The 27,655-nt window shown below is 47.0% G+C and overlaps 6 protein-coding genes across 6 annotated transcripts; 3 read left to right on the top strand and 3 right to left on the bottom strand.

Moving 5' to 3' along the window:
* Positions 1–280: 280 nt before the first annotated feature.
* LOC128719461 (mediator of RNA polymerase II transcription subunit 1) lies at positions 281–6,846 on the bottom strand. Its single transcript, XM_053813085.1, has 4 exons — positions 6,550–6,846; positions 6,343–6,476; positions 2,186–6,279; positions 281–2,094 (listed from the first exon to the last, which is right to left on the bottom strand). The coding sequence occupies exons 1-4, from the start codon at positions 6,844–6,846 to the stop codon at positions 281–283; spliced, it is 6,339 nt and encodes a 2,112-aa protein (XP_053669060.1).
* A 1,550-nt stretch (positions 6,847–8,396) lies between these two features.
* LOC128708771 (uncharacterized) lies at positions 8,397–10,802 on the top strand. Its single transcript, XM_053803751.1, has 5 exons — positions 8,397–8,444; positions 8,509–8,626; positions 8,685–10,177; positions 10,237–10,503; positions 10,563–10,802. Exons 1-5 carry the CDS (start codon positions 8,397–8,399, stop codon positions 10,800–10,802), a joined length of 2,166 nt encoding a protein of 721 aa, XP_053659726.1.
* A 329-nt stretch (positions 10,803–11,131) lies between these two features.
* LOC128719048 (facilitated trehalose transporter Tret1-2 homolog) lies at positions 11,132–14,851 on the bottom strand. Its single transcript, XM_053812668.1, has 5 exons — positions 14,835–14,851; positions 14,101–14,398; positions 12,918–13,053; positions 12,275–12,483; positions 11,132–12,208 (listed from the first exon to the last, which is right to left on the bottom strand). The coding sequence occupies exons 1-5, from the start codon at positions 14,849–14,851 to the stop codon at positions 11,132–11,134; spliced, it is 1,737 nt and encodes a 578-aa protein (XP_053668643.1).
* Positions 14,852–15,840: 989 nt separating this feature from the next.
* On the bottom strand, positions 15,841–17,970 carry LOC128706969 (sterol O-acyltransferase 1-like). Its single transcript, XM_053801914.1, has 5 exons — positions 17,877–17,970; positions 17,607–17,674; positions 17,200–17,531; positions 16,985–17,130; positions 15,841–16,919 (listed from the first exon to the last, which is right to left on the bottom strand). The coding sequence occupies exons 1-5, from the start codon at positions 17,968–17,970 to the stop codon at positions 15,841–15,843; spliced, it is 1,719 nt and encodes a 572-aa protein (XP_053657889.1).
* A 2,506-nt stretch (positions 17,971–20,476) lies between these two features.
* LOC128718614 (sterol O-acyltransferase 1-like) lies at positions 20,477–22,241 on the top strand. The gene is made up of 4 exons (XM_053812236.1): positions 20,477–20,494; positions 20,562–20,896; positions 20,961–21,110; positions 21,188–22,241. The coding sequence occupies exons 1-4, from the start codon at positions 20,477–20,479 to the stop codon at positions 22,239–22,241; spliced, it is 1,557 nt and encodes a 518-aa protein (XP_053668211.1).
* A 453-nt stretch (positions 22,242–22,694) lies between these two features.
* Positions 22,695–27,449, top strand: LOC128708527 (mucin-6-like). The gene is made up of 4 exons (XM_053803505.1): positions 22,695–22,717; positions 22,830–23,026; positions 23,107–23,520; positions 23,587–27,449. The coding sequence occupies exons 1-4, from the start codon at positions 22,695–22,697 to the stop codon at positions 27,447–27,449; spliced, it is 4,497 nt and encodes a 1,498-aa protein (XP_053659480.1).
* The last annotated feature ends 206 nt before the right edge of the window (positions 27,450–27,655 follow it).

The raw sequence follows: 27,655 nt of genomic DNA, 5'->3' as shown, positions 1-27,655 counted from the left end.
CTTCAAATGGTTCAACCGCTACCCAAGAACGAAAAACCTCTACAAACAATACCGCAATTATATCTTATTCCGCCATGCAGCGTTCCGTGAGGTGAGAGATTGCCTGCCTGCAAGGGAATTAATTAAGGCGCAAACATTTAACACTAACACTATCCCATCCACTATCATGTTGTTTTGTGGCAGTAGTATGTGTGTGTGTGTGTGTGTGGATTTCTTCTATCGTTCTGCTCAGCTAGCCGAACACAATCCACGTCATGCCGTGGACACCTCATCCTGTATGTCATTTGCTGCCAATACCGATCAGTGCTTCGTCCATCAGATCGTCATCCAGTCCACCACCACCGGGTCCACCGTGCGTGGAAGATGCGTTGGAGTGGGGTGAGGTGAAGGGTAGCGGAGAGGGAGCAGGCGATTTGACGATGTGCACTGAGACGGATGCCGGTGAGGGAAGGTTGTTTAGTACCGGGGTCGTTCCACCGACAACGTGATTGTTCAGATGATTGCTATGATGGTGAAGGTGATTATTGAGCAGACTGTTGGGAGGCGGAAGCACACCCCCTCCACCACCACCACCAGCACCACTCTTTGCGGCCAGGGCCGCTATAAGTTGCTGTGTGCTGGCACTGTCCAACGATAACGAACCGGACGCAGGAGATTGTCCACCGGCCGCGCTCATTGCACTCATCATCATCATCGACGCCATCGTGGTAACTACGGGTGGTGTGCCAACGTCACCGCTACCTCCACCGCCAATTCCATCCTGCGACGAATGCGAATGGTTCGATATCGTACTGCTGGGTCGTGAGGGTGGTCGCATTAACGACCCTGCACCGGATCCCGCATCACCATCGTTCGATGCACTACCGGAAACGGGCGATGGAAACGGTGGCAACACCATCGAACCGGTTGTCGTCGGTGTCCCTGGAGCAGATCCCGTCCCTGAACGAAACCCATCTCTACTAGCGCTTCCGGAAAGCATCCCGGGAGAGGCGCGACCAGCCGAAGGAAACATGCTTCCATCGGAGCTGTTGGATTTACTCTGCAGGGAACCATCACTGCCGAACATCTTCTGGACAATGTTGGGCAGTAGCGGATGTAGCGCAGCTCCGGCACCGTCGACTGATGTTCCCGTCGGTCCAGTACCAGAAGCGGCCATTTTGGTACCACTCTTAGCTGCAGCTCCAAGCAAATCGGAAAGCAACCGTGCACTTGCATCACCAGACGGAGACGTAGCGAACGTTCTTAACGGTGACGATCCGACCGACTGTGGCGTGGAAGATGTGATAGGAATCTGTGGCTTCTGTTTCCGCACTGCAGGATCCTTCATGCTCTTCGTGCCCTCACTACTGTCGCTGTGGCCGGTGCTGCCGGGATTCGAAGTGTTGTTAGAGCGTGCTGATAACTTCGGTATTTGAAATTTTGTGTCCAGTGACTTCGCAAAGCCCTCCATATTGCCCATCCCACCAGTGGGATAGCCGAGCATCTTCATAATCGATATCGGGTTGACCAGGGAGGAAGATCCGCTTCCGGAGCCACCACCAGACGCTCCTCCGCTGAGCATTGCTGCTGCGGTTAGCGACGAAGCGGAGGATGATTTGGAACGACCAGACGCGGGACCACCCTTCTCTTTGGACGAGTAGGACGACGAGGAAGTGCTGGCCGGATTCGAGGTTGACTTCGGTGAGCTCACCTTAGAAGTTTTCATACCGGAGCCACCACCACCACCACCGAGGGAACCGAAGGAGTTCGATTTTTGGAACGGCGTCTTGGACGAGGAGGAGCTGCTGGTGTAGTGCGGAGTCTTCGTCGACGAAGGGAAGGCTCCACTGAAGGAGGTAGTATGGTTCTGTTGCTGCTGTTTGGACGATACGGGACCACTGGAAACACCGGACTTTAGGCCGGATTTGTTACTACCGCTACCGGATTTCGAGCTGCCCCCGCTGTTGGAGGAACTCTTACTAGAGCCCTTCTTATTCTGGATTGTCAACTTGATGCCATCCGAGCTGGGTTTTACCATATACTCGGATGCTTTCCCGCTGGTAAGAGCTGCCGTCAAGGATGGTGCACTCGTCATGGAACTGGATTGAGTTAAGGCTGAAATTATTGGACGAGACGGACGGACAAGGGTAAAAAAAGTGTTAGCTACCAAAGTATGAGTATGAGTAGAAAAGACGATGCTACTTACCGGCACCAATCCCTGTCGTGGAGGAAACACAATTCGCCAACGAACCGGACCCAGCAGCTGATAGTAGACTACTGCCCGTTTTGGAGGGATCTTTCAATGCACCGCCACCACTCATTGATCCAAAGCCACCAATGTTCACGCCAGCACCAATACCACCAGTTCCGCCTGTCATCGACGAGCTGGTCGTCTGTTGGGTGATGGTCATTTCCGGCAGTACCAGCACCGCCTCGTCATCTGCCGACTGAGCCGACTTTAGCTTATCTATTACGGCGCTCAACGATCCGCCCAATCCCGTTCCACCGGCTGACGATGGTGGTTTACGATTCTTAGCAGCCTGCAGTGCTTGCAACATTGAGCTCGCGGTGGTCAATCCCGAACCAGCAAGTCCCAACGATCCAAGTGAAGAACCCGATCCGGTAAGATCGATCATTGGAGCGACGGGAGAACTGGATCCAGAATCACCCATCCCCGAGCCGGTCATTGAAATCGTCATCGAGGACCCAGCAGTTAGGTCGAGCTGTTTCAGTTTCAAACCCGAATTTTTGGATCTCCCGCCTGAGCTAGATCCGGTGCTGGAAGAGCTGTTTGCGGACAGCGATGAGCCGCTAGATGCATTAGTGGTAGAAAACTGAAGCGCCTTCTTCTCCGAGCGTTCCTTATCACGTTCCTTGGATGACCCACTGGTGGTGGAGATGCCAATTCCACTTGCTCCACCACCACCACCACCTCCTCCACTGCTCGTTTCAGATGATTTCGTTCCAGGTGAACTACCACTGGCCGCTGCCGACTTTAGCGCGGACATGCTGGGCTTACCGCCACCGGTCGAACTACCACCGCCGCTGTGCAGTGGATGCTTCGGGGATACCGACGAACCATGCTTGGGACTGTGAAACCCCAACGCACCGCTGCCGGTATGCTTCGGGCTGCTGTGGTGTACCGGACTAGTGTGTTTTGGGCTGGATTTGTTCCCGGACGTCGATGAACCACCGATACCGCTTCGGTGCGGTGATGATTCACCGGACTTGAACGGTAGCTTGTTCGGTGGCCCCATTGCCAGATGGCCTGCGTCATCGACTTTGCGTTTTTTCTTCTTGTCCGATTTGCTCGAACTAGACCGTTCCGATGAGTCCGAACTCTTGCGATGGCCACTGCCGCTGCTGCCACCGCTGCTAGATGAGGATGAGGATGTCTTTTTCGTCGTTGTCGACGTAGTCGTCAGGGATGTAGCGGGCGTACTGTTGGTAATGATTTGTGGCACCGTTACCGGTGTGTTGGTGGTAACGGTGGCAGGGGGAAATGCACTTGCCGCAATGTTTGTGTTGGCCGTGGGAATGGGAATTATTTCCAGCCCGGTACTCCCGATGGTCGTGAGTGGCTTTTCTAGTCCAGCACTACCGGACGGTGATGCCAGCTTGCCCGAAATTGGAGATACCGCTGCGATCGCTGGCTTGCCGGAAGGAGAACCAAACGTGCCTTTCGGTGCCGGTCCCGTAACCGGTTGAGTATTGTTTAGCTCGGAAAAAAAGCTGTTCATTTCTGCCTCTACGAGATCGACGCTCTCTTCCACCTCATCCGACGCACCGGATGTGGTTGAACTGCTCGAACTGCTGCTCGAGCTGCTGCTAGAGCTAGAACTTGAGCTGCTCGAGCTACGGCGTCTCTTGACCGACTGACCAGTAGTGCGTTTCACCAAATCGGTTTCCAGCGTGGAACACTCGAGACTTTCCAGCAACAGCGTTCCCGGGCAGGGCCGTTCTGGTCCCGCTTCACCGGATGCGGCACCGGTCAGGGAAAACCCCGACGAGGACAGAGAGGATAGGGAGGAGGAAGAAGAAGATTGAAGCGGCATCTTGACTCCAGTTGAGACGATGGCGGTATCATCGTCCGCCGGTAGGACGCTTGGAGGTTCATTCTTAGCAGATGTGTGCGTGTTTGTAATTGTTGTTCCACCCAAAGAGCTGCCCTTGGCATCGGCCCCACCTACCGGGGCCGTCTCTCCGAACAGTGGCAACCCGCCGGTGTCCTCCTCCGTTGCACCGCCAGCTTGCATGCGCTGTTCGCTGTTTCCTGCTGTTCCGCCAGATGTCGCTACTGCTGCCGCCACATCCTGGCTGGTGACCGTGGTGTTGATGGCACCGGCGTTACCGGTCGTGGTGACATTCGCCTTCTCCACACCACCGCCATCAGTTGCACCACCAACAACGCTAAGGTTGCTATCACTCTTTGGGCTCTTACAAAAATCCTCCATGCGTCGTTTTTTGGCTGCACCGCCCGCTAACGGTTCCGGCGGTTCCCGGGTACCTACGCCTAACCCGGCCACCCTTCCATTGCTGCCACCCATTCCATTTCCGTTCCGTTCGGTCAGCATATCACAAAAGTCTAGACCAAGATTGCCGCTCGCTACGAGTCCATTGCCTTCGCCATTCATTAGCCCACGCTGACCGGTGGTTTGCTGTGCGGATGTCCCATTTGTTGCCGCGCTGCCACCTCCACCACCTGCACCTCCTCCACCAGCTCCATCAACCGTTGATGCTGGACCACCGAGTGACGATAGGTTAAACCCGTTCATGCTTCCATCCTCACCGGAACCACCACCCCCGGTTCCCGTGCCTCCATCACCGCTACTGTTAAGACCGCCGCCTGCACCACCAATGCCACCTCCCGGCCCAGCTCCACCACCTGAAGACGATACGGCAGAGCTTCCAAGCACGTTCGGTTTAAATTTCTGCTCGTGCTCTTCCTCCCAATGTTTCATCAGCGCTCGCAGCGTAACCGGTATCGACATACAACGCTGCAACACGGCTGAAAGACGTTCCACCGTGTGCTCATCACTGGTTTCTCCCTCGCTGCAGTAGATGCGCACGACGATATTAGCGATGTTTTGCAGATCGAACTCAACCGTTGCTAACGATTCCTCGAACGGATGGATCAACGAAACCGTTATGTTCTGGCAAGAGAGGGCACTCACTTCGAACACCAGCAATCCACCAGTGGAACCGTTCTCTATCGTGTGTGTACCACCGTCAAGAAGCAGCTGCAGTGCGCTGGGACGACCACCACCGGCAGCCGATGTATTCGATCGGATGCAGCTCGACAGCAGCTGATTGAAAATGGTCTGTTGCCTTAGGTAGGTTAAAATTTTCGGCACATGCTGAGGCTCGGTGAACGGTATGCTGCTTACCATCACGCCACGAAGCAGGGGGTTGTCCGTGAGATAGTAGCAATGGTACTGGTCGGGTAACGATACCAGCAAGCCTTTCGCAAGATCCGTAACACTTCCACCGGATGCATGGTGCGCGATCAGTGCGAGAAGAGATGCCGGCAGACCAGCACTACCGGTAGTCGTTCCATCTACACTTTGCTGATCGGTTCCACTACCACCAACGATCGTCTTAATCGCGCGCATCATCGCACCATTAATTGGCATCGGTTTGCTTAGCCGCAGTACGAATGTGGCCGGCAGCGAGGTAGAATTGTGCTTCTCGATCGGTGTGTACGCGGGTTGTCCGACTGATGCCGTACTACCGGTGCCATTCACTACCAGCAGCGGTTGTATCTGTAGCTTGTTCGCACTGGACGCTTCCAGCACGACCGCCACACTACATCCGATGCGTTCCTTTGCGATCAGCTCGGGTGACAGTGTGTTCATTGTGCGTGTCCCCATATCGAGAAGCTCGTACGGTGCCACAAAGTACGTTAGCCGCATCGGATGTCCTCCGCGCCGTTTCTGCACCACGCCGAGCGGGGCTTTTAGCAGCTGCGAGTGTACGTCCGGGAAGTGTTGCATCGACAGTGTGTAGAGTGTGTGCAGATCGGTTTCAAGCGCTTGCAGAGCGACGAATGCGTTCACCTTAATCTTTTTCTCCGCGTTTAGCTGGTAGATGGAAGCGAGCCCTTCGAGCTGGGTGGTGAAATCGGCAAAGTCACCCCGTTGCAAACATGCAACCAGTTCGCTGCAACTCTGCTGCTTCATCTTGCACTCGTGGTGTACCTTAACATCCTGCACAGTGCCACCGGCTGGATCGAGTATGATCTCGAGGTAGAACATGTCGGACGAGATGAATAGGCCGGAAGTGTCTTCGCTGAGTTTGAGGCTACAAGGGAAAAGGGAATGATTGAGTTTCTTTGATTCGGTCAGCATTTTCATTGCACTTTACCCTAACTGTCTGGTTAGACAATCGAGTCGTTCGACCAAACCCTGCCGGGTGGTCACCTTAATGCAATACTGCATACTGTCGAGCGTTTTCTGTAGATTAGACTTTTCCACCGCATCTAAGGCGTATCGTTTTTCCTGCAAATAAGAAGGGAAATAATTTCAATTACACTGTTGTTTTGACTGCCACGTTTTGATTGACCCCACTCACCAACAGTGACATCCGCACCGATTTGGACATCTCCGGGAAGGATTTGTACTGTGCCGATTTGGCCTTTGTTCGTAGCCGCTCCATTAGCAGCTCCATCTGCCACGTTTCATGTTTATCTCCACCGAGCAGCACCTTGCTGGTGGTGCCACCCGTCCCACCCCCAACGGTTGGGCCCGATCCGGGTGGTTTAATGTCCGGTTTGCCAATGCCCTTCCCGGTGCCTACTCCTCCACCGTTTGCCATCAGCAGAGCGGGAAGACTTCCACCACTGACCGCCGCCGTACCGGAAGACGACATTGTGTGTATTTCTGTGTGTATCTGGTATCTTCTTTACCTGTTTTACCCTACTCTATTCTTGCTCCACCACTACCACTGGTGTCTGCCGTGTTTCAGCTTCAGCTAGGCAGTCCCACTGCTGTTGTCTCTTACACTGCAACTGCAACTGCACTCGTCAGTCATCATCCTGTGCAACCCATCATCATCACCATCATGACCAAAGTTCATCACAGCCGGATACATCTTCTCTCGCCGTCTGAGTGTGTTCCGGCTCGTCTAACGATGGCAGTACCCCACCTCGCTGCCTCTCGTAGGTTTTGCTGTTGCATCTAAACGTATAGCTTTCTGTCCATCACGAATCGAATATTATGCTCAATTAAAAAAACTTTCCCTTCAATTTCTTTTGCTGGCACACGCACACACGCACGCACATACACACTTGTGCTTGGTCGCAAGGCACCAGTATGGTTTCGGATTGGTTAAGATTGGCTAACTTGAGAAGCTTTTCACAGTAACATGAATGACCGCGAACCAATATGTTGAAGCGTGCCACACGTAGCTAGCGAGATTTTATACAGCAAACGGGAATACTATCCGACACTGGGCACCCCTTTTTACGACGGGGGCAACAAACGCGTATGCACCGTGACGACACACGGAAAAAAATTATGCCAGGTAGCACCCCTTCCTCTGTAGAACCGATCCGCACCCTGCTGCACGCTGTGCTGCAGCGGCACACATTTTCGCGACCAGTGGCCCTATTTCATGCAAACACTTTGTCCTTTACGGAACAGATTTACTTCACTCGTATCGGATACTTTGCACCGGTTATCTAGCTACAAGGACACCGTTTCCACGCGCGACGTAGTGAAAAGCGCAGAAATTTTCGTGTGTATCGCGACGGACGAGGTAAATAAATGGCTGCCTTCGTCACGATTTGAAGGGTGCGCGTTTACAACTGCCAGTTGTCGGATTGACAATTACCATTATGGAGGTTGTCTGTTCGTAAATTTCTTATTCGTAAAAATGGCATGTTTTGTTATCATTAAATTAAATAAGTTGTTGCTGATTATCTTATGTATATATTGATTAAACAACGAAGAATAATAGTAAACGATCATATCGAATACGGGCAAAGGTAACAAATGCTGTAGCTCAATGTCGGAGAAGTAACGATGCAAAGGTGTCGAACCCATTTTTTCATTCATACATTTTCATTCATCGTGTGATTGCTGAAATTGATCCACCTTAAGCTTGAATGTGACCAACTATTTATTTATCCATAATAATTGTTTCAAAGTCCTAAACAAGAAAAATACATGAACATCATTCTTATTCCTTTGAGGAAATGGCCTTGGGACACGGCGCTTATTGTGACGAAGCCAACCAACTCCGGAAACAGAAATCGGAATGTACGAGAGTTGTTTTCTTCAAATCAAAGAAAGCATTGGAATAATAATGTAGCAACCGTTAGCGTGAGTCATATTTCATTTTACAGAAAGTAAACACAACTATACGATATCATTTGGAACATTTCTCGAAGTTCTTTTGTGATTTTAAAATTGTCCAACATGTCCGACGAAGAAATTAACAAACGCAGAAAAACTGTTTTCATCCAGGTTAGCAGACAATCGATGTCTTCGGAATTGAATGTAAATCAGTTCTATTGCCTTTACTCTACAGCATCCCAAACGAAGTACATCTTCCAAGTCGGGTGATGCGTTTGATCGCAAGTATAAAGTCGCCGTGAAAGCCTACCACAACTTCATGGAGGGATTAAATTTAGTGCTGAAAGAAAAAGGTAACATCACAATGGAACCGAGATAGAATTAGGTCTAAATAGGAAATTTACATTGTAGAGGCAAAAATGTCGAAAATCCTTCGTAAACGTAGCACTCCGTTTTGGTTCCAAGAGTTAACGGACGAACAGTGTGCGATCTGCGATCAGGTGCTTGATGCCATTGCGGATGATACGAACGAGCGTACATTTCATCGCACGGAAACACTCCTCCGCAAGCTGGGCATCTATCCTATTTGTTCGAAAAGAATTTTACGCACGGCGTTGATTCTCTGCAGCGGGAATGATATATCTTTCATCTGGATACTGCTCGAGTTGCATTATATACGCCGTCCCGGAAAGGATAGCACACACCGTCTGAAGGATTATACGATCAACGAACGGTTGCTGCTATCGGCGATTGCACACTTGGACATGATGACCACACTGCGTGGGTTGGAGAAGATTTTACCACCGAAGAAATCGGTCCAGGGTTCGTCACTTGTGGAAGTTAAAGGTGCAGAAATGTCCAGTCCAAAGCCTTCTCGGTCTCGCTGCAAATCTCCTTACTTAACCCGTCAAAAGGTGATCGTTACCGGCTATACCGTCCCGGTACAGGTTCATCCACATTGTGATGAATTTTTAGGACGGTATGAAAAATATCGTAACCCCGAGTACGTCATACGTAATGAGGAGTCCCGTTGGTTTGCACGATACGGGGGTTCTGGCCGCAATCTCTCTTCCTGTGATTATTTCTACTCTGCCGACGATACACAGGACATAGCCTCAACAGCGAGCAGTGATCATTCGATTACCAGCGCGAGTGCCGTCGTAATGAGGCTGTTGGATGATCAAATCCGTAACACGATCGCCCGACAAGAATGTTGCCAGAAGCTCTGCCCTAAACATCACCAGCTAGACGAACAGAGTGTTCAGTTGTTGGGAATTCTAAAGCGTAGCACTGCGGCCCGGGATGTCCTGATGCAGGCGGTACATGCGCAATGTGTGCAATGGGCGGACAAAGAGCTACAGGATGACGCCAAACGGCAAGTCGAGAGTTTACTCAAACGCCTCGTCGATGAAGCGGTAACGATGGCGATCCTCGAACCGGTCAACGAATGTCCCGAGTGTCGGGATCGATTTGAACTGCAGCAGAAACTTTTAAAAGCGCAAAAATGTACTTGCGTAGCTTCGGAGGGTTCCGATACGCTTGTACCAGAGTCTATGACAAACTTGAACCAACGTTACTTTAAATTCTGCGACAAATCGGTCCCATTTGAGTTCGATTATGATAGCATCTTTCGAGGATATGAACTAAGAGAACCAGTTTGTCCCATTAAAAGTGCTATACAGCGTGCACTTGGTTTGGAAGCATCTGGCACCATACGGGACATGGACATTGAGCAGGCGATCGAGAAGTTTGCCAAGATGACTTGGGACGAGGAGAAGAAACATTGGCAGGAACAGATGGCAAAAGATGTCAGACCGCAGGAATTCCCACCGGTGACAACTGACCCGCTCGAAGTAGACTACATAGACACGAAAGATTTGGGCTTTTTGCAGGATCTCTTAAAGGTAATTCCCAACTATTCTTCTACGGTGAGATTGTTCATCTGAGTACCATGTTTTCATAGCGTGCACTTCGCCGACTTGCCGAAAATCCGAAGTATTTGCTAGCGACCTTCCCGTGCGCTGATCAGTTACCGATCTTGAAGGCTTGGATACGTGCTCGGTATGGAGTGCCCATTACGCCGAAGGAAAGAAAATCAGCTTTGCTGGAGAGTAAACATTTCTGGAACTATCTCATACCGCGTGCGACCACAATGCGATGGCCATCACGTAAAGATACCGGTTTGAAGTTGCAAGTTAACTGGAACTACAAATCAAAGCTAGAATCAATGGTACGTGTTGTTTGGCATTAATCGAACTGTAAACTAACTCCATTCTCTCTCTCTTTTAGGCTGGCAATTTAATGTACAAATTCTACAGAAAGTTCAAAAACGTCCAAATACAGGAGGGTCGCATATGGTGGACCAGTATGGTACCCTATCACTCCGGACCGGACAGGTTCCGTCAAACGTTTTCGGCTTACTTTCCCAACTGTGAACCGGAAATGATACCTCAGGTACGACCGTGGTGTCCTTTCCAGTACCGATCGATGCCGAAAGTGAAGCCTACCAATAGTAGAAGTCGATTTTAAGCCCCTCAATGTCCTGAGAACAGGTGAATTGCATTGAAAAAGTATATATTTTCAATTAGCTAATGTTTTGTGTTACACTTTCTAGCTTAATACCCTTTTCTTTTCTACATGCGCGCTCACTGGAATCAATGATTATGGAATGCATTAAGTTGCCTATTGTCTAATCTACGAAATAAGTTGGTGTGGGATTTTGGCTGCAATTTCTTTCCCTCCAAAATCCCACTCACATTCACTCAATTAATGTAGAATGGCCCTTACAAAGTACGGCAAAATATCACATACAAATGATTTATCCTTCCTGCTATGCTACCACCGCGATTGGCACCCGTTCACTCGTTCGACAGTGGTCGTCCTTCTTCGCCACCAACGGACCGCTCTTTCGGAGCACGTTTCCGATTCATCCAGAGCCAATTTCGCTGCTGGAAGTAATCCTCAATGTCGTGCAGCGTGCGTCCTTTGGTTTCAGGTAGCAAAAAGAACAACAGCAGCGATGCACCGAACGAGGCGAAACCGAACATAAGGAACAGACCTCGCGTTTTGAGTGCTGCTTTAGCGTATGGAAATCCTTTCGCCACACCAAACAGCAACAGGTTGAAGATGGTAAAGAGATAGCCCGCTATTTGGCCACGTATTTTTGCTGGCAACAGTTCACCGATCATTATGCCGGGCATGGTCATAAAGCCGGTGTTGGCACCGATGTAGATCAATATAAGTATCGCGGCGACATACGTGTCGTACTGGGTTTTTGGTTCATCGGCACGTATGTACATGAATGCTGCGATCGCCACGCAACTCAATCCGGAACCGAGACCGCTGAGCGTAACCATTAGCCGGCGTGGCATCATTAGCAGCAGGAAGCAGTATAGGAGTGTAAATGCAAGACGCACGATCGCTGTAAGTACGGCTGCCTGAATGGAGTTGATATCACTGCCGCCCAGATCGGAAATGATGTCCACGGCGTAGAATACGACGAGATACGTGCCGGAGAGAATTTGCAGCACGTGGAATGCGTTAATGATGATGAGCGGTTTAATAATGGCGATTTCACCAAGCGATTTCCAGAACCGTTGCGGCCGGCCATTGTTTTGCTGCTGTTCTTCCTCGAACCGTTCCGTAAGTTTGTGTAGCTCCTGCTTCGCCTGTAACGGACAGCCACGGAGCCAGGTTAGTGCTGCCGAGGCACGATCGGGCTGATCGTTGCGGGCAAGCCACACAGGTGATTCTGGTGCGAAGAACAGCGCAACGAAGGACAGCAATGGTAGCACCGTACCACCCCAGGCAACTTCACGCCAGTGGAACTGGCTACCGAGAGCGTACACGAGCAGAATGCCGAGCGAATAGGACACGAACGGTGCACCGATCAGAAGGCCACGTAACCGTGGTTCCGCTATTTCTGCCAGCAGAATCTAAAATTGAAGTTAAAATGACGGAGTGATGATTGCAGCTCGTTGAAAGTGGCGCTATATTCTTACTTGTGCCGGTGCAGCGATTAATCCTACGGAGATTCCAGCTACTACACGCCCCAGGAGAAGTAGGAAATGAGATGATGCTGTAGCGAGTAGCACCCAACCGGTGAAGAGCGGTACGATGGCTAGCAAGAGAGCGGGACGTCGTCCCCAACGATCCATGATAGGACCGGAGGCAAACGATCCGATTGGTGTCGCCAGGCTATGTACGCTCGCTTAACAGAGAACGAACAAATCATTAATGAAACTACACATATACATACATGGAGATATACATGCAGAATGTCGGAAAAGGATTATTTCATCTAAAAGAGAGTTGAATTTTAACATAAAAGTGTTTCAGAACTATTGCAACAAATATATGATGGAAATGTAAAGTACTTCAAGAAATTTTTAGCGACAATTTCAAACACAAAACGTTAAGAAAAACGTATTGGGAAGTTAAGAATTCCCATTCGTTTTTACAAGAGGATGAGTTTACTTTTTGGTTTTTAACATCATTATTTGTATTAGAATATTGATATAAATTTGTTACCAGTTAAACCTAAAGGCAAGTCATTCGACAAAACGCAATAAAAAAAGGAATTTTCGAACATGCTGATTGTATACTTCCACCTAAACACAGTTTTAGCCAGCGAAGAAAACATACCAATCCATGAACCCATCTCAATATCGATCGACAGGGTTTCGTTGGTATCGTAGAGTTGTGGCAATAGGACAGCTGAGTAGCCAATTGGCATACCACAGGCGGCAGCCAGAAGTAGCACGGCAGATGTGAGCAGCAACTGAAGAGAAAGGATAAAGATTTCATCGTTTAGAATATACAAGGTTATGCGAAAAGAAACCTCTGCTAAACGCTCACCAACAGAAAGTATCGTTCTTCATAATTTATACCGATTGAAAGAGTGGAAGGCACGCGCACGTATCATGATACCGCTTAATCAAAGACAATCAAGCATATCTGTTTGTTTGATGCGCGCGCATCGATTTAGTCACTCGATTGTGGCAATTAAACTGTTTCCCGAACGAAAAAGCTCATAGAAAGCAGCTTGATTGTCTTCACTGCCCGAACCGCGTCATCGCAATGACGTCGTTAGGAGTTGATTGCAACATACGCATTTACATTCGGTCGCATTAGACGAAATGCTTGCTGGCGGTGGCACCGGGTTTTGTGTGTACTATCATCAAAACAAACGCAACGATAACGAACAGCTGATGAGTGCAGTTTGTAAGTGGGGCTCGGAAATCATCGGAAATTGCTACCTTGTTATGACTACTTCCGAATTCAAACATAGTACATTGTAATGCAATGCAACCTCAATACACAATAACAGTAAAATTGCATACACTAGCACCATCAACGCTAAATGATAAGCTAATGTCCCTGCCCGGCAATAAAGTTCGTCGGTTTAGAACAACGTTTTGCGTTGGAAGATTCAAATCGCAAAAGTCCGCTTAAGTAAACTACTTTTTTCCTGTTTGCACGTAGTGCATTTAGCAAAGCAAGAAGTGATAATCGTGAGTTATCTTTGTGTTCATTGCATTATGGCATCAACAAAAAGTTATTGCTCTGTTGGGTGGTGGGAAAATTCTCCCGCAAATTATTTACATTACGATATGGTCAAATAACCGTGGCCGGTATTTGCCCCCAAGCTGCAACTGTTTGAAAGAGAACTGTTCCGGTTTTAAGCAAACATTCCACAATCACAGCTTACAGTCGGTTAATAAGTCGGATTAGCGATGTTTACAATTTGGTGCAATATTACAAAATTACAACCCATTGTTAAGCCGCTTGGGAAAAGCATTTGTCGCGCGAATAAAATAATACACACCTGATGGAATACGCCTTTCGTTGTAGACACGGTAACAACCTCCGCAAGGGTGCGATTTTGTTTGCTGTCGGTATAGTACGGTTCGTTGAGTTTTGTGCAGTGCTCGTTTGCGTGTTTTGTCGTTTCCTTTTCATCCGATGATTCTTTCACTTTGATTTTATTGTGCTGCGATAGTAGCATTGGACCGGTTTCTTGCGAATCCTGTTCGTTACCGGAGCGTATTATACCATCCGGTAGACATAGCTCCGTTTCTAGGCATGTGGCATCCTGTGGCACCCAGCGATCTTCTGGTGAATAGCTAATAAGGGATAGAAATTAAATTAGTAAACGTTTCATTTTTGTTATCTCACTCAAGCGATGACGTCGTTACTTATTCATTCAGTGACATTGCTTAATTCTTTTTTTTTGCGCTCAATCGACCAGGTGCACTGATGATAAGATATCTCTATTGCTAACCTTGGCCAACGTGTAGTAAAAGTAGTTTTCAAGTGAGCATAAAACAGCTGTGTCATCGTGTGCTTAATTTGTGTGCAATGCAATCGGAACAGGTTTTTGCTGATTTCTCTACTTGACCTAATCCGATATTTCTAAGCACCGCTAGGTTAAGGATGAGAATGTTTTTTTAAGGAAAACATTCCAGGTCACAATATTGACACCGAATTTTGCTCACTCAGCCACTTTTGTCTTTAAATCAATTTAACGCCTACAAACATACACTTTCTATTCACATTTACCTTTCTGTTATCTTCATTGCGAGGGCAGTTTGTGTAAATTTAGTTTAATTCACAGTAACATCGGTTCCGTTCGTTCCCAGGACCCTTTCTTTGAACAAATGCACAGAATCACCTTCTCTCTGTGGAGTTAGAGAGGAAAAGCTGCCCGAAGAAACTCGCGTTACCACCACCGCACGGTTCGAACGCGCGTAAACGAATGACTGAAAGTGAACTTTCCGCACGCAATCAGCACCCTTCACGCCGCCACAACAGCAACGCAAGACGCGCACGGTAACATCCGCGAGCGTTGTTAATAAGCGGGAACAACAAACGACCAGCACGCGCTGTTGATTCAAGCCGGCAATCGACAACGCGATGAGTTGAGTGTACAAAAACCGGTGTGCAGTTGAATTTTCTATACGTAAAAAAAGTTTACGCTTTTGGGTAGAATATATTTCGGCAAACAAACAACAACATAGGACATCACGAGCAGCGTACAAACGGGGGGCAGAATATTTAAGAGGTTAATATTTAACGCATTGCTTTACCACAGCACCAAGAAACTATACAAAATCCTTACATTAAACAAGCAAATTTGCCACAAAGCAATTTTGCGCAAATTTGTGCAAACAAAACGAACATTTTTTTTATCGTGCAAAAACCATAAATCTACCTCGTTTGACAGTTTGCTTGTTTACTTTCGATTTTAGCCGCCACAAATCGAAGCGGCGGCTATTTGGCGGCTTGAGAAACGCTTAACGGCGGCTATTGTGCTTTCACCATTTTTTTTAAACAGCTGTTCTCGGAATGTTTTTTTACACTTGTTTTCTTCTATTTCAGGTGAATATTGTGTGGTATTTACGAATGAAACGATCTTTGATTGGCTCGAAAGGTACACAATTCAAGACAAATTTATTTCAAACATTATACTGGTTTTCACTACATATGACAACTTTGATCTCAAAGGAAGGACTTAAGCGATACATCTTTACATCTATTTCAGTCTTTTCTACATCGTCCTATTCCGTCATTGGAGACTCCACGGTGCCGTAATGGTCCAATTAGGGTTATGCGATATACCGTTGCAAGACCACGATACAGGCACCATGTAATCGACGATCGAATCTCCAATATCCGGACAATTTCGCCGGGCGTAGTACTCCATATTGTACAGGCTCAGATGCAACCCATTCCCTATGGAAAGCATCAACCACAGGAGCACATTTCCCACATCCTTGCCCATTCGCTTGGTGACAAACATCAGCAACAGGCCAAGAAACTCGAACTGTACAAACATTACCGGATAGAAGAAACGGAACGTAAACGCCAGTATGAGCTCATGGAACACGGCCGACACAGTAAACACGGCCACCGTAGCAAGTGGCCTACAGTTACGGAACACATGCTCGACACAATCCTTGTACACGTACGTGTATAGCCAATCGTGCACCACCACGTTCCACGATCGGATGTATCCGGCAAAGGTGGACTCGTTCCACCAGTCACGATAGAACATCCGATCGGCAAATCGCAATAGCTCTGCCGCACCATTCATCCACGCATGCAGCAAACTGTAGAAGGCACACAGGAATGATAACGAACCGGGCATAATGCTACCGAATAGTGACAGGACGAAGCTACCGGAACTAATTTTGGCATGGCCAAACTTCGCGAATAAAGGTGCCAGGAAGCGTTCCAGGATGAAGCTGATGTAGAACACGACTCCAATCACCTCAAGCGCATGACGAGCTACAACGCGCCATCGGATCTGCTTCGTGCGTGGATATTCATCCCGGTATACTAAGGTGGGTGCAAATAAGAAGTACACATAGGTTGAGAACGATGGTAGGCCACGAAAAGTGTCTGGAGACGCTGGCTTGCAGTCGGCATGCTTGTTATCGTTTGTTAATGCTCTCGGCACGTTACTACGGACAAAGGCGTGCGCTTTCATTAGGAGGCGAGTCATTTCCATGAGGTACGCCACGCCACTTGCTGGTGGAAGATCAAACCATAAGTGAGCTTTAATTGCAGCGACGATAAATCCACACTGGTACGAGACGAACAGCACGAGGGCAGTCCAGTCCCAAAGTCTTTGAACGATAGAACCTACGGAAGAAATCATGTAGCATTACAATAGTGGAGTTTATATCGAAGAAATCCTTGTAACTTACCCTGTTTACAGTTCCTGTGATTTGCAGCCCACATTCTGAAGCAGGGATACAGCAAGAAGGTGGAAGTTTGCATACAACACCACAGCATCAGTGCAATGTGGAACTTCCCGAACCCAGCAATGATCGGTCGAAAACCCAGATTGATACTGTCGAAACGAAAAAAAAAATAAGTAAGTAATCGTCACTTTACAATGATCCGTAATTCTCCATCATACCTTCCAGTATCCACAAAATCGTGCACCACAGTATTGAGGAACAGAATGATCAACATCACGACGAAAATGTGGTAGATCGTTTTGATGTGTTTCACTTCGAACAGATCAGTCAGCAACGAGTTCCGTGGCATAAACACTTTATCGGGCAATTTCCCACCCGATTTGGCACTCTTTCGAGGACCATCTCTGCCCATCCCATGGGTCGCCTTTTCGTTGAAAAGTTGTTTGAGCTCGTAGTTCTTCAGATTGAACTGTTTCACCTCGGTGAACAGATCATCCACGGCGAGGTCCATTTTTTTCTCCACATCTTTACTCATCCGATCGACAATGTCCTGCAATGGAGGTGCAGAGCAGTGATGCTATTAGCAGGCCCAAACCCCCAACGAACTGAGTGCAGCTTCACTTACATGCATTTTCTGTTTCATCTTTTCGATGGCCATATCTTTCACTATCTCCTCGCGATATTCCCGCTGAGCTGGAAGTAGAATTTTGGAAGGAAATGGTCCATTTACATTCCGTTACACAATAAGCACCTTATATTGCTATTGGTTGCGTTGTCATCATAACGGACACATTTTTACATAACGAAAGTTCCAAATTAGAAAACATTCTAAGGGAGAAACCATACAAGTGGTATTACGTCCGCATTAGACACCGGCCCACCAACACATGCTTACCGCGATTGTTGATCGCATTTTGTACGGTCGATTCGACCGGACCCTCATTGGCTCCCGAGCTAGAACTTTCACTTCCACTACCAGCATCACTCATTGTTCTTGGCGTTTTTTTTTTGGTTGTTGTCTATTTATGCTTCTTTTCTTCTTTCGTACGACAGATGTGCACTGGTGGGGTAGTACAACACGGCGCACGAGCCTTTCCAGGGAGAATGCGTCCCGACTTGGTGGCGGCCAATCAACAACTAAATCTCCGAAGCCTCCCGCTGTACGAAGCGCGGTCGCGTTCTTGAAGCCCCGGCGATAGGACGGTAATCTTTCCACCATGTCACTGCGCCGGTCAATTGCGTGTGTGTGTTGAGGGAACGCGCACTGAAATGATGGAGGGCACCCGTTAACGGGTGCCGAGTGCAACTGTACTAAAGCGTACTTTGAACAACGCACGCAACTGGTTGAGTACGATGGATGCGAAACAACATCCGTATATTTCCAGTATCCAGGTGCATTAGTCACCGCGCAAACGGAATGAAAGGTATTGCACGCAGATAAAACATAATTACACGTGCTTCGTTAAACTTAGAACAAAACCTTTAAATGTGTTTATTACGCACGCTGTAAAGACATATCGAACAGCTTAATTAACATCGTATCACTTTACTGGTGAAGCATCGCAAAGAAGCTTGATGCTGTTTTAAAGTGTCAGGTTCAAAGTCCACCAAGTGTTTTTTTAATGCATTTTTAAACAATCTTCAACTGTTTATGTATGTAATAACGAGCCTAGCAGAGATAAGCATAGTCTGTCCGGAACGTTTAAACTGAAAGATTAATCCTCAACGATTTTCTCGTTGAACGGTCTCTCCAACAGAGAACATGGAGATGGAATGGAAAAAAAAAACTTCTTACAACCGTAATAATTAACTTTTTTTATCTGAGTGATAGCTGAATAAATCGGACCGAAGACGAACCGGTTGTGTGTTGATAGCGGCGCCAGTCTTCACGCGAAAGGAACAGTCCAAAATCACTTCCATACCAATCCCCTGTACGCAGGACTTCACTATTCTGCTATGGGTGAATAAAGTTCAAGATTGACCCAGGTATGACAGGTCCTAAACCTTTTAAGATAGTTGTGGCATTTAAAAGAAGAGAAGAAAACCTAAATTAGGTCAACTAGTAGTAGAGACACCCAGAAGCACGCCTATAGTCGGCCTTACAGTACAATTTTAGTATCGAATCGCTATCCTGGAAAACATGATATTGAACTCAAGACTTTTGCTGACAAAAAAAACTGAGATGAAGGAAATTCGCAGCATAAGATAGTGCAAATGTAATTGATCAAATCGGAAATTACAGTTGTTCGTTGGATGTGAAAACATTCAAGAACTTTACCAGCTTTGTTTAATGTTTGTTTAAATCAATCTTTTAAGAGTTACACCAAAAGTGGAACTAGTCAAAAACCTGCACAAAAATGCAACAAAATGCACAAAAAAATAGTCGACCGTTGAAATTTGTGTTAGACCGGTTTGTTGTGATAAAAAGCAGGATTTTTTAATCATTTGTCGCGCTGTTATAGGAACCAAACGACCTTCAATAGACCCGACATGAGTTCGCTTACTTATTAAGCATAGTTAATAAGTAAGCATAGCATGTTCTGAATCGCATGCATGTTGCAACGAATTGTGTGGACAAATCGGAAGATTCGCAACGAAATGAATGTTTCGGTTGCTCATCGCCAGAATAGCACGGGTGGAGTTATTAGTTTTCTAAAACCGGTTACCAAAACCCGGACCGGATTGATTCTCGATTTGAATGTTGTGGCCGATCAGTGAGGCGTGACGAATATAAAAGCGGGACTCATTTTTCGAGCAAATTATACTCATTGTCTGAAGCTTCTTAAAGAACCATCGTTGGAGCACCGTATTAAAAGCGCAGTTCCCGTAAAGTAAAGTAAACAGTTAATTTCAGTACCAACAGTTGTGTTTCAGTGCCAGTGTTTCGGGCAATCAAATTGTTGCCTTGTTTGGGGAATATCTGTGTGATGTGATGAAATGGTACAATACTTTGTGCGTTATCGGACGATCATTTTTCCAGCTGTTTCGCGGTGACTCAACTATGTACCGAAAGTGTAGCCGAGCTGATATGCGTGCGTTCGTCACTGCGGACTGACTAAGTACAGCTGCACTCGGCAAGTGCTCTCAAGTGCTTTAAAGCGATTCCGTAACGACTGGCCTTATGATTACGAACTTTCGGGCTCCTGTTCGTCTAACAGAAGGCTTGGAGAAATTATTCTAACTATTAAACCGTTTAAGCGAAAGCATCGTGTGGATGTTGTGTTGTTCGGAGTAACTTTGGTCCTACAAAAGAAGGAGAGCAGAAAGAAAGAAACAATGGATGATATTGGTAGTGAAAATGAAAGTTCTGGCACTAGTGGTAAAGATAATTTTATCGAATTAATATATACCTTCAATAAGAATATCTACTAGACATGCAATCAATACGAGATACTTTAGTATAACATAATGTAATTGTGCAATTTACTTCCCATTTCACTTCCAGCTCAACGAGAATACCATGTGGCAATGGGAACTGATATGACAATAGGGAAGATGCAACAAAAACTGCACGTAAGTGGGGCTACTTACCATCTGAGAATTGATTCGAACTTAGCAATATCTTCCTCAAACTTAACAGGAGAACTTGATCGACCAAATAAGTGAAAGTGTTGCGATGGAAATGAAAATTCCGATACGTGATCTCTTAACGGATGCTAAAGAGTTAAATTTTCCGAACTTAGAAAGAATACAGCTGTTCACCGATGAATCGTCCAATGCAACGAGTAAGGATGTTCAGCGGCGGGCTTTAACAACGAAAAGAAAGTTGGCCAATAAAGTCTTTAGGGCTCGTGATTCCCCGTTGACGGATATGATGGCGGTGAGACACATCAAAACGATCTATCACATTTTCGTCGTGATGCTGATAATCCTTTTCCTTTACACCGTGGTGCACGACCTTGTGGATACTGGCATGTAGGTTAAACCGGTTTGAAATAGTTCAGCCTGAAACGATGATTAACTTTCTTGAATTCGACAGTATCTATCTGGGTTTTCGACCGATCATTGCTGGGTTCGGAAAGTTCCACATTGCACTGATGCTGTGGTGTTGTATGCAAACTTCCACCTTCTTGCTGTATCCCTGCTTCAGAATGTGGGCTGCAAATCACAGGAACTGTAAACAGGGTAAGTTACAAGGATTTCTTCGATATAAACTCCACTATTGTAATGCTTCGTGATTTCTTCCGTAGGTTCTATCGTTCAAAGACTTTGGGACTGGACTGCCCTCGTGCTGTTCGTCTCGTACCAGTGTGGATTTATCGTTGCCGCCATTAAAGCTCACTTATGGTTTGATCTTCCACCAGCAAGTGGTGTGACATACCTCATGGAAATGACTCGCCTCCTAATGAAAGCGCACGCCTTTGTCCGTAGTAACGTACCAAAAGCATTGATAAGTCGTACAAGTGATGAGACGATTCATGCGAACACTTTCTATGTTCTACCATCATTTGCAATGTATGTTTACTTCATGTTTGTCCCCACCTTAGTATACCGGGATGAATATCCACGCACGAGACAGATCCGATGGCGCATTGTACTTCTTCATGCGATTGAGGTAGTAGGAACCGTGTTGTTTATGAGTTTTATCCTGGAACGACTCTTAGCACCATTGTATGAAAATTTTGGCCCTGCTCAGATTAGTTCTGGCAACCTCATAAAGACACTTTTCTGCAGTTTCATGCCCAGCACATTGTTTTTATTGTGTTTCTTCTATTGTTCACTGCATGCGTGGATGAATGGTGCGGCAGAGCTATTGCGATTTGCCGATCGGATGTTCTATCGTGACTGGTGGAACGAGTCCACCTTTGCCGGATACATCCGATCGTGGAACGTGGTGGTGCACGATTGGCTATACACGTACGTGTACAAGGATTGTGTCGAGCATGTGTTCCGTAACTGTAGGCCACTTGCTACGGTGGCCGTGTTTACTGTGTCGGCCGTGTTCCATGAGCTCATACTGGCGTTTACGTTCCGTTTCTTCTATCCGGTAATGTTTGTACAGTTCGAGTTTCTTGGCCTGTTGCTGATGTTTGTCACCAAGCGAATGGGCAAGGATGTGGGAAATGTGCTCCTGTGGTTGATGCTTTCCATAGGGAATGGGTTGCATCTGAGCCTGTACAATATGGAGTACTACGCCCGGCGAAATTGTCCGGATATTGGAGATTCGATCGTCGATTACATGGTGCCTGTATCGTGGTCTTGCAACGGTATAACACACAATCCAAACTGGACCTTCACGGCACCTTGGAGTCTGCCATGATGCAATAGAATGATGTAGAAAAGACTAAGATAGATGTAAAGATATATCACATTAGTTGGTCTTTTGAAAAATGTATTCTAATGTTGTGGAAAATGCTGTTATGTTCAAGAATCAATCGAACTTTCATTATGGTATAGTTAGAAAAACATATAAAAAAACCCCACAATAAACGGGCAATGTTTACATTCAAACTGAAAGTGCAAACAGATTGGCGGCTGCAAAACGCTAAATTAGCCGCCATTCCATTGGTGGCGGCTGTAAAACAAATGTAAACAAAGCGAACTGTCAAACGAGTTGGTTTACGCCTGGGCGTAGGAATTATTAGGGCTTGTTTGGGTAAATTCAATCCAAAATGTGTGCTAATTTGACGAAAAGTGTAATTATCCGATAATATGTTTGAAGGGGCATGTAGCATTCCCTCCACTGCTTCGACACATGCTAGTGAAGTAAAGGATGACCAAAAAGAAACCCTCTCCGTGAGTATCGGGGGTTCCAATGAAGTGGACACAGTTGATTTAACAGCTTGCTGCCTAATATCAAAAAGTAAATAACATGTGGATCCCTCCCGGCGGTTCAAAAATCCCACAGACAAAATCGCATCTGGGAGAAGGAGCGACGGGAACGGTTGAACAAAACATTCGAAGATCTTCAACGTCTTCTTCCTGACCATGAACCAACATCAACGCTCAGCAAGGTGGAAATCCTCCAACGGGCCATTGAGCTTATTACTAAACTACAAAAAAAGATTAAGGTGCTGGTAGAAGAATGTAACGATCCACTGAAAGGTAGGCAAGCTCCAAAATGTAAAAGTTTCAGAGTAAGCTCTCAGCACTGCTTTCAATAAACTACTATAAACTACTTTCAGAACATGTTAAGGAGCAAGAGCAACGTCTAAAGCGGATGCTAGTGAGAAATGAAGAACTGGCGGGATTATTGCGTAAGGCAAAAATTAACGTTCCACCGTGCAAGTATACGATAGCCGAGGAGGAAATACAGCGACAAAGTGAGGAGAAAGAAAATGGAAATCGGGAAAAGAAACCGGCACCGAAGCAACGTCGCACCGGAACAGCTCCCAAAAAACCACCTGTGATAGCTAAACAGCCTCCAGCGAGTGTAGCGAGTTCGGAGTCTTTAGAGTTAAGTGTTGTTAAATGTGTTCCATCGACAGCAAACGGAGTGAACATAGCCACCAGTAGTTGCAGTTCTTGTAACATCTTATCTTCTACTACTGGTGCACCTACATTGAGGCACTTCAATGGAATAGGTCCTGGAAATGGTGGTAAGTAAGCGAAACTGTTCACAGACGGGAGGAAGCTAACAATAAAATTTATTTTCCTATTTTTAGTGAACGTCACACCTGCTCTACATCCCACACCGATAATGACCACAAGTGTAATAATATCAAACAACGGTAATCTTGTCCAGGTACCAATCGTGGCGCCACCCTCATCCCTGCTAATCGTGGGCAACGAGGATGTTCGATCGAAGATTAATCTTAAAAATCGTCCTCCTGACGCCAGCTCTGCACGATATAGGAGCAAACGGGGTAAATTTACCATAAAATCGATTGATCTTATCCCGGGCAGGATAGTGAACGGCAAGATACCCATACCACCGTTACGAAGAAGCACGTCCGATACCTTGAAATCTTCAAAAGCGCCCAGATTGAAACGGAAGCGGTTGATTGAAAAATGTATAAGATTACGAAAATCCAGCACACCAAGTACTACCACTACTAGACAGAGCAAAAGTCACGATGCATCGGCGGCAAAACGTGCACGGCTCCATGAGATCGGAAAAGCTCACAACGAAACGGTAGCGAAAGGTGATGGCGAAACTCAACAAAAAGAAAACGAACACGAGCTTCAACAATCGTCTTCGTTAGCATCAGCAATTAGTAAAAACGCATCCAAGGAACAACAGAAAGATGCTCAATCGAATGTGAATGATCTTGCACGGGAAACGCAACTGGATATAAGTTTAAATCAAACTGAACTAGCGGAAGACATTTTTGCAAATCTGCACGTTGGCCCCGATGGTTCGAATGTGCATGGAAATAATGAAGATGGTACCCTATCACCGACCGCAGCTTATCTAATGAGCTTTCCGATTGTAGCCGGTGGTGGAAAAGCAGCAGGCAATCACGCGGATACCGGAGAAGGTGACGAATGTCACGATACGACGCCAATAGAACACCCACCATCGAAGTCTAACATCATTTCAACTAACGAACAAACGAATGGTATAATATTAGATAGTTTTTCATCGTATTTCAACTATGGACACATTGATACGATGAGTGTTGGAAGCGTACCAACAGTGGGGCTTGATGTTTCAACCCTCCATTCGATCCCTGCCTTGGCTACTAACGTATCGGCAGCGGTGACGACAGCATCCAGCACCATTACGATTACTGGCTCCTCCACGAAGGAAAACAGTTTCACCAATTTCCCCACCATTTACCAATCGATAGATAATATGCTTGATAACAGACCTGTAGCAGCAAACAGATCGACAACGGTTGGTTCCACGAATAGATCACTCTCAACGGACACAGAATTCCCCGGCAGTGCAACGTTCACATTCACGCTTACATCTAACACATGTACAGCCCCGACGACGGCACAATCTGCGATCGGTTCGACACATTTTTATGGTTCTTCGTGTGGCGCACTTAACCCGGTGAAAACGGTAGACGAGTTTAGCTCAGTGATCGAAAAACCATCGATCGAATTCACATTCTCGCTAACTAGCACGACCGCTTCACAGCCCCGAAACGTTCAATCTCAGTATACGAACAGTACGATGCTAGCGACAACGATGACCACACCGTCGTACGAGACGTACGGATACTTTCACAAAACTGTTGCCAAACCGGCCAATTATTGTGCATCATTTAATGTGCTCGATCCGTTACTAGCAACCGAAAAGCCCGCCACCAGCTTTACGTTTAGCCTTACGTCCTCTACTAAGACGGAACCAGCATATGCGCAATCCTCGATTGTGACGGTGTCCTCCACCAACACTACGCAAACGTACGGAACGCCACCGAAGCTGTCCACCAAACAATATCATCAGCCAACGGGAGACAACTTCCCGGCCAAGCAAACACCTGCTGCAAAGCCGGATAAAGTCTCCCAGAGGACAAACAAAGGAAACGGCTTACATCATCAACAACAGAATTCGCAGAATCAATCTCAGCTACAGCCAGCACCTCAACAGCAGACACAATCCAAGTACGACGTTTCCTGGATGGCAGCAGGAGTACATAACGGCCAATCCACAATTTCATCGCACATCACTCAACATCAACAACCACAGCAAACGAGCTATGAGTCTGCCCCCTCGATCGAGTTCCCGACATCGGTAGGATATACCACCACGAGCAACTACAAATCGGACATCTTTTTCGCACATCCACCAGGCGAAGAGCATAACCTAACATGGTCGTCCCCCAGCAAACTATCCAACATATTGAACGATAGTTCTTCTCCATACTTTCCTCCCGTAACGCTTCCCACACTAAATGGCGATTTAGCACTCAACACCTCCGGGGGTGTTAATTCATTTGGCGGTGTGAGTGCTGGCACCAGCAATAAGCCAACTACCGTTGGAAGCTGCAAGGTCGCTACTAATCATGTCAAGAAATCGTACACGCACAGTAGCTCTGTTGGGACGGTACAGAATGAAGCACCATCCAGTGGTAGCTTCCTGTCAGTAAGCCAGCTCGTGAATGAGCCCTCGAAATCCTATTCCAGCAGTACGAACAGCAATGTTGCAATGGGCAGCAATTCCGGCATTTGTACACAGAAACCGACTAACAATAACTATTCCGCCGAGGCTTTGATAGGAAACTCGTACTCCACTCACTCGAGCTATCCATCCGTTGGGCTCGAGAATGGACGGAAGGATAAGACGTTTGATTACGGCTCTAACACGCTGGAGAGTGCTGCAAGTACAGCAGGTCCACTCATACTAAACTTCGATTCGTTTGGAAACTCCTCCGGGATGGATTACAATAAGGGATACAATTTTGGTAACCAGCAAAACGGGTACATTACCTCGTCGTACGGAGAAACCACGTACAACGGGTCCGGGAATTGCGGTGCATCGAACTCTGCCACCTCGGCCAGCATACCTTACTACGGGAAGTCATCAGTAACGCAAGGTTACTACAACCAATCGAATTCGGAAGGTTCAATGTTGGAGACGGGATCTTCTGCAACCGTTACCAACTATCCCAACACCAGCCATCCCCAATCGATGGGACAAGATTATACACCCTACTATCTTCCATCCTTTGGGGAGAAAAAGCAATATCCCGCATCAACTCATGGTGGGCCTTCCGAGCACTCGGGTGCGAAAAGTAAGAAAAGCCACAAACCAAGCACTACTGTTCCTGCGGTGGAATATGCCGGCCATACTACTGTCACCTCTACGATGGTTTCTACCACCATGAGTTCTAGTACCTCAAGCTATACCTACACGTCTTTGGGGAATGTGTCAAACAATGCAATAATTGGATCGTCCGGATCATTGGAGCATAGCGCATCGCAAATGGATGCTTCATTGTACCCAAACTACCACCATCATCACCGTCACAACTATCACCAGCAACAGCAACAGCAACGATTGCCAAATCAACAACCTGGCAATATGGCATCAGACGCTTACAGCACTTCCTCCTCAGCAACGGTCAGTCGCAAGCCTTCGACGGCAACCACCAGCACTGCTTCATCGTACCACTACACGCAATATTCGTCCGAAAAAATGCTCCAACCCGCTCATCACGACACTCACCAGCAACAACCGTCAGCTTACTCAGCATCATTCGCTGGTGGCCACCATCATGCTCATCATTTGAATCTTTCGTCCTGCATAAATCCCGCACCGGCAGTTAGCTATGCGAACGTGCATTCTACACAGTCTGCCTACGGTCAAACGTCCAGCTCCCATCAGGGGCACTACTACCGACAGGCACACCATCAGCAGCAACACCAGCAACTACCGGGCATGGCGTCCAGCACGGTGGCTCCCGTACCCAACAGTAGCAGTGCCTCGAGTAGCACCATAACAAACTTCAACCTGAGCACAATATGTCCGGAAATTAACGACAAAACTGGTCGCTCAAGGGATGGCCGATCAGCTGTAACGTCCGTACCGGGAACGGTAGCTGCATCCGTTCCCTCTATAATAGCACATTGGTAATGCAGGACGGGTAAAACTGCAGTCACAGTACTATTGAGTGAGAATATCTTACTGGATCAATCTAATCTAGTGCAATCAGATTTAAAAAAAACAACTCATTGTATAAACATGGACAAGGCTTCGGTTTATCTCGCCATTTAGTTAGGACAGAGCAAAGGTGATAATGAACATATTCTGTACGATTGACTTCCTCTCTCGTGTGTCGA

This window comes from Anopheles marshallii, chromosome 2 (assembly GCF_943734725.1).
Source record: "Anopheles marshallii chromosome 2, idAnoMarsDA_429_01, whole genome shotgun sequence".
In the NCBI taxonomy this organism is placed as follows: domain Eukaryota; kingdom Metazoa; phylum Arthropoda; class Insecta; order Diptera; family Culicidae; genus Anopheles; species Anopheles marshallii.
This window is presented reverse-complemented; position numbering and strand designations above follow the sequence as displayed.

Excerpts from the sequence above, each read along its gene's own strand:
- LOC128719461 (XM_053813085.1), bottom strand. The coding sequence starts at position 6,846 with ATGTCGTCTTCCGGTACGGCGGCGGTCAGTGGTGGAAGTCTTCCCGCT. Across the intron at positions 6,477-6,549 it reads CGGTGCGGATGTCACTGTTG|GAAAAACGATACGCCTTAGA; the intron begins GTGAGTGGGGTC and ends TCTTATTTGCAG. Across the intron at positions 2,095-2,185 it reads CACGACAGGGATTGGTGCCG|CCTTAACTCAATCCAGTTCC; the intron begins GTAAGTAGCATC and ends CAATAATTTCAG.
- LOC128718614 (XM_053812236.1), top strand. Across the intron at positions 20,897-20,960 it reads GACCTTGTGGATACTGGCAT|TATCTATCTGGGTTTTCGAC; the intron begins GTAGGTTAAACC and ends TGAATTCGACAG. Across the intron at positions 21,111-21,187 it reads AGGAACTGTAAACAGGGTAA|ACTTTGGGACTGGACTGCCC; the intron begins GTTACAAGGATT and ends TATCGTTCAAAG.
- LOC128708527 (XM_053803505.1), top strand. The coding sequence starts at position 22,695 with ATGACCAAAAAGAAACCCTCTCC. Across the intron at positions 22,718-22,829 it reads ACCAAAAAGAAACCCTCTCC|ACAAAATCGCATCTGGGAGA; the intron begins GTGAGTATCGGG and ends AAAATCCCACAG. Across the intron at positions 23,027-23,106 it reads ATGTAACGATCCACTGAAAG|AACATGTTAAGGAGCAAGAG; the intron begins GTAGGCAAGCTC and ends AACTACTTTCAG.
- LOC128719048 (XM_053812668.1), bottom strand. Across the intron at positions 13,054-14,100 it reads CGAAAGGCGTATTCCATCAG|TTGCTGCTCACATCTGCCGT; the intron begins GTGTGTATTATT and ends CTTTCTCTTCAG. Across the intron at positions 12,209-12,274 it reads TAATCGCTGCACCGGCACAA|ATTCTGCTGGCAGAAATAGC; the intron begins GTAAGAATATAG and ends CTTCAATTTTAG.
- LOC128708771 (XM_053803751.1), top strand. The coding sequence starts at position 8,397 with ATGTCCGACGAAGAAATTAACAAACGCAGAAAAACTGTTTTCATCCAG. Across the intron at positions 10,178-10,236 it reads TTTTGCAGGATCTCTTAAAG|CGTGCACTTCGCCGACTTGC; the intron begins GTAATTCCCAAC and ends ATGTTTTCATAG. Across the intron at positions 10,504-10,562 it reads AATCAAAGCTAGAATCAATG|GCTGGCAATTTAATGTACAA; the intron begins GTACGTGTTGTT and ends TCTCTCTTTTAG.
- LOC128706969 (XM_053801914.1), bottom strand. The coding sequence starts at position 17,970 with ATGAGTGATGCTGGTAGTGGAAGTGAAAGTTCTAGCTCGGGAGCCAAT. Across the intron at positions 17,675-17,876 it reads AAATGCGATCAACAATCGCG|CTCAGCGGGAATATCGCGAG; the intron begins GTAAGCATGTGT and ends TTCTACTTCCAG. Across the intron at positions 16,920-16,984 it reads TCACAGGAACTGTAAACAGG|GTTCTATCGTTCAAAGACTT; the intron begins GTAAGTTACAAG and ends TTTCTTCCGTAG.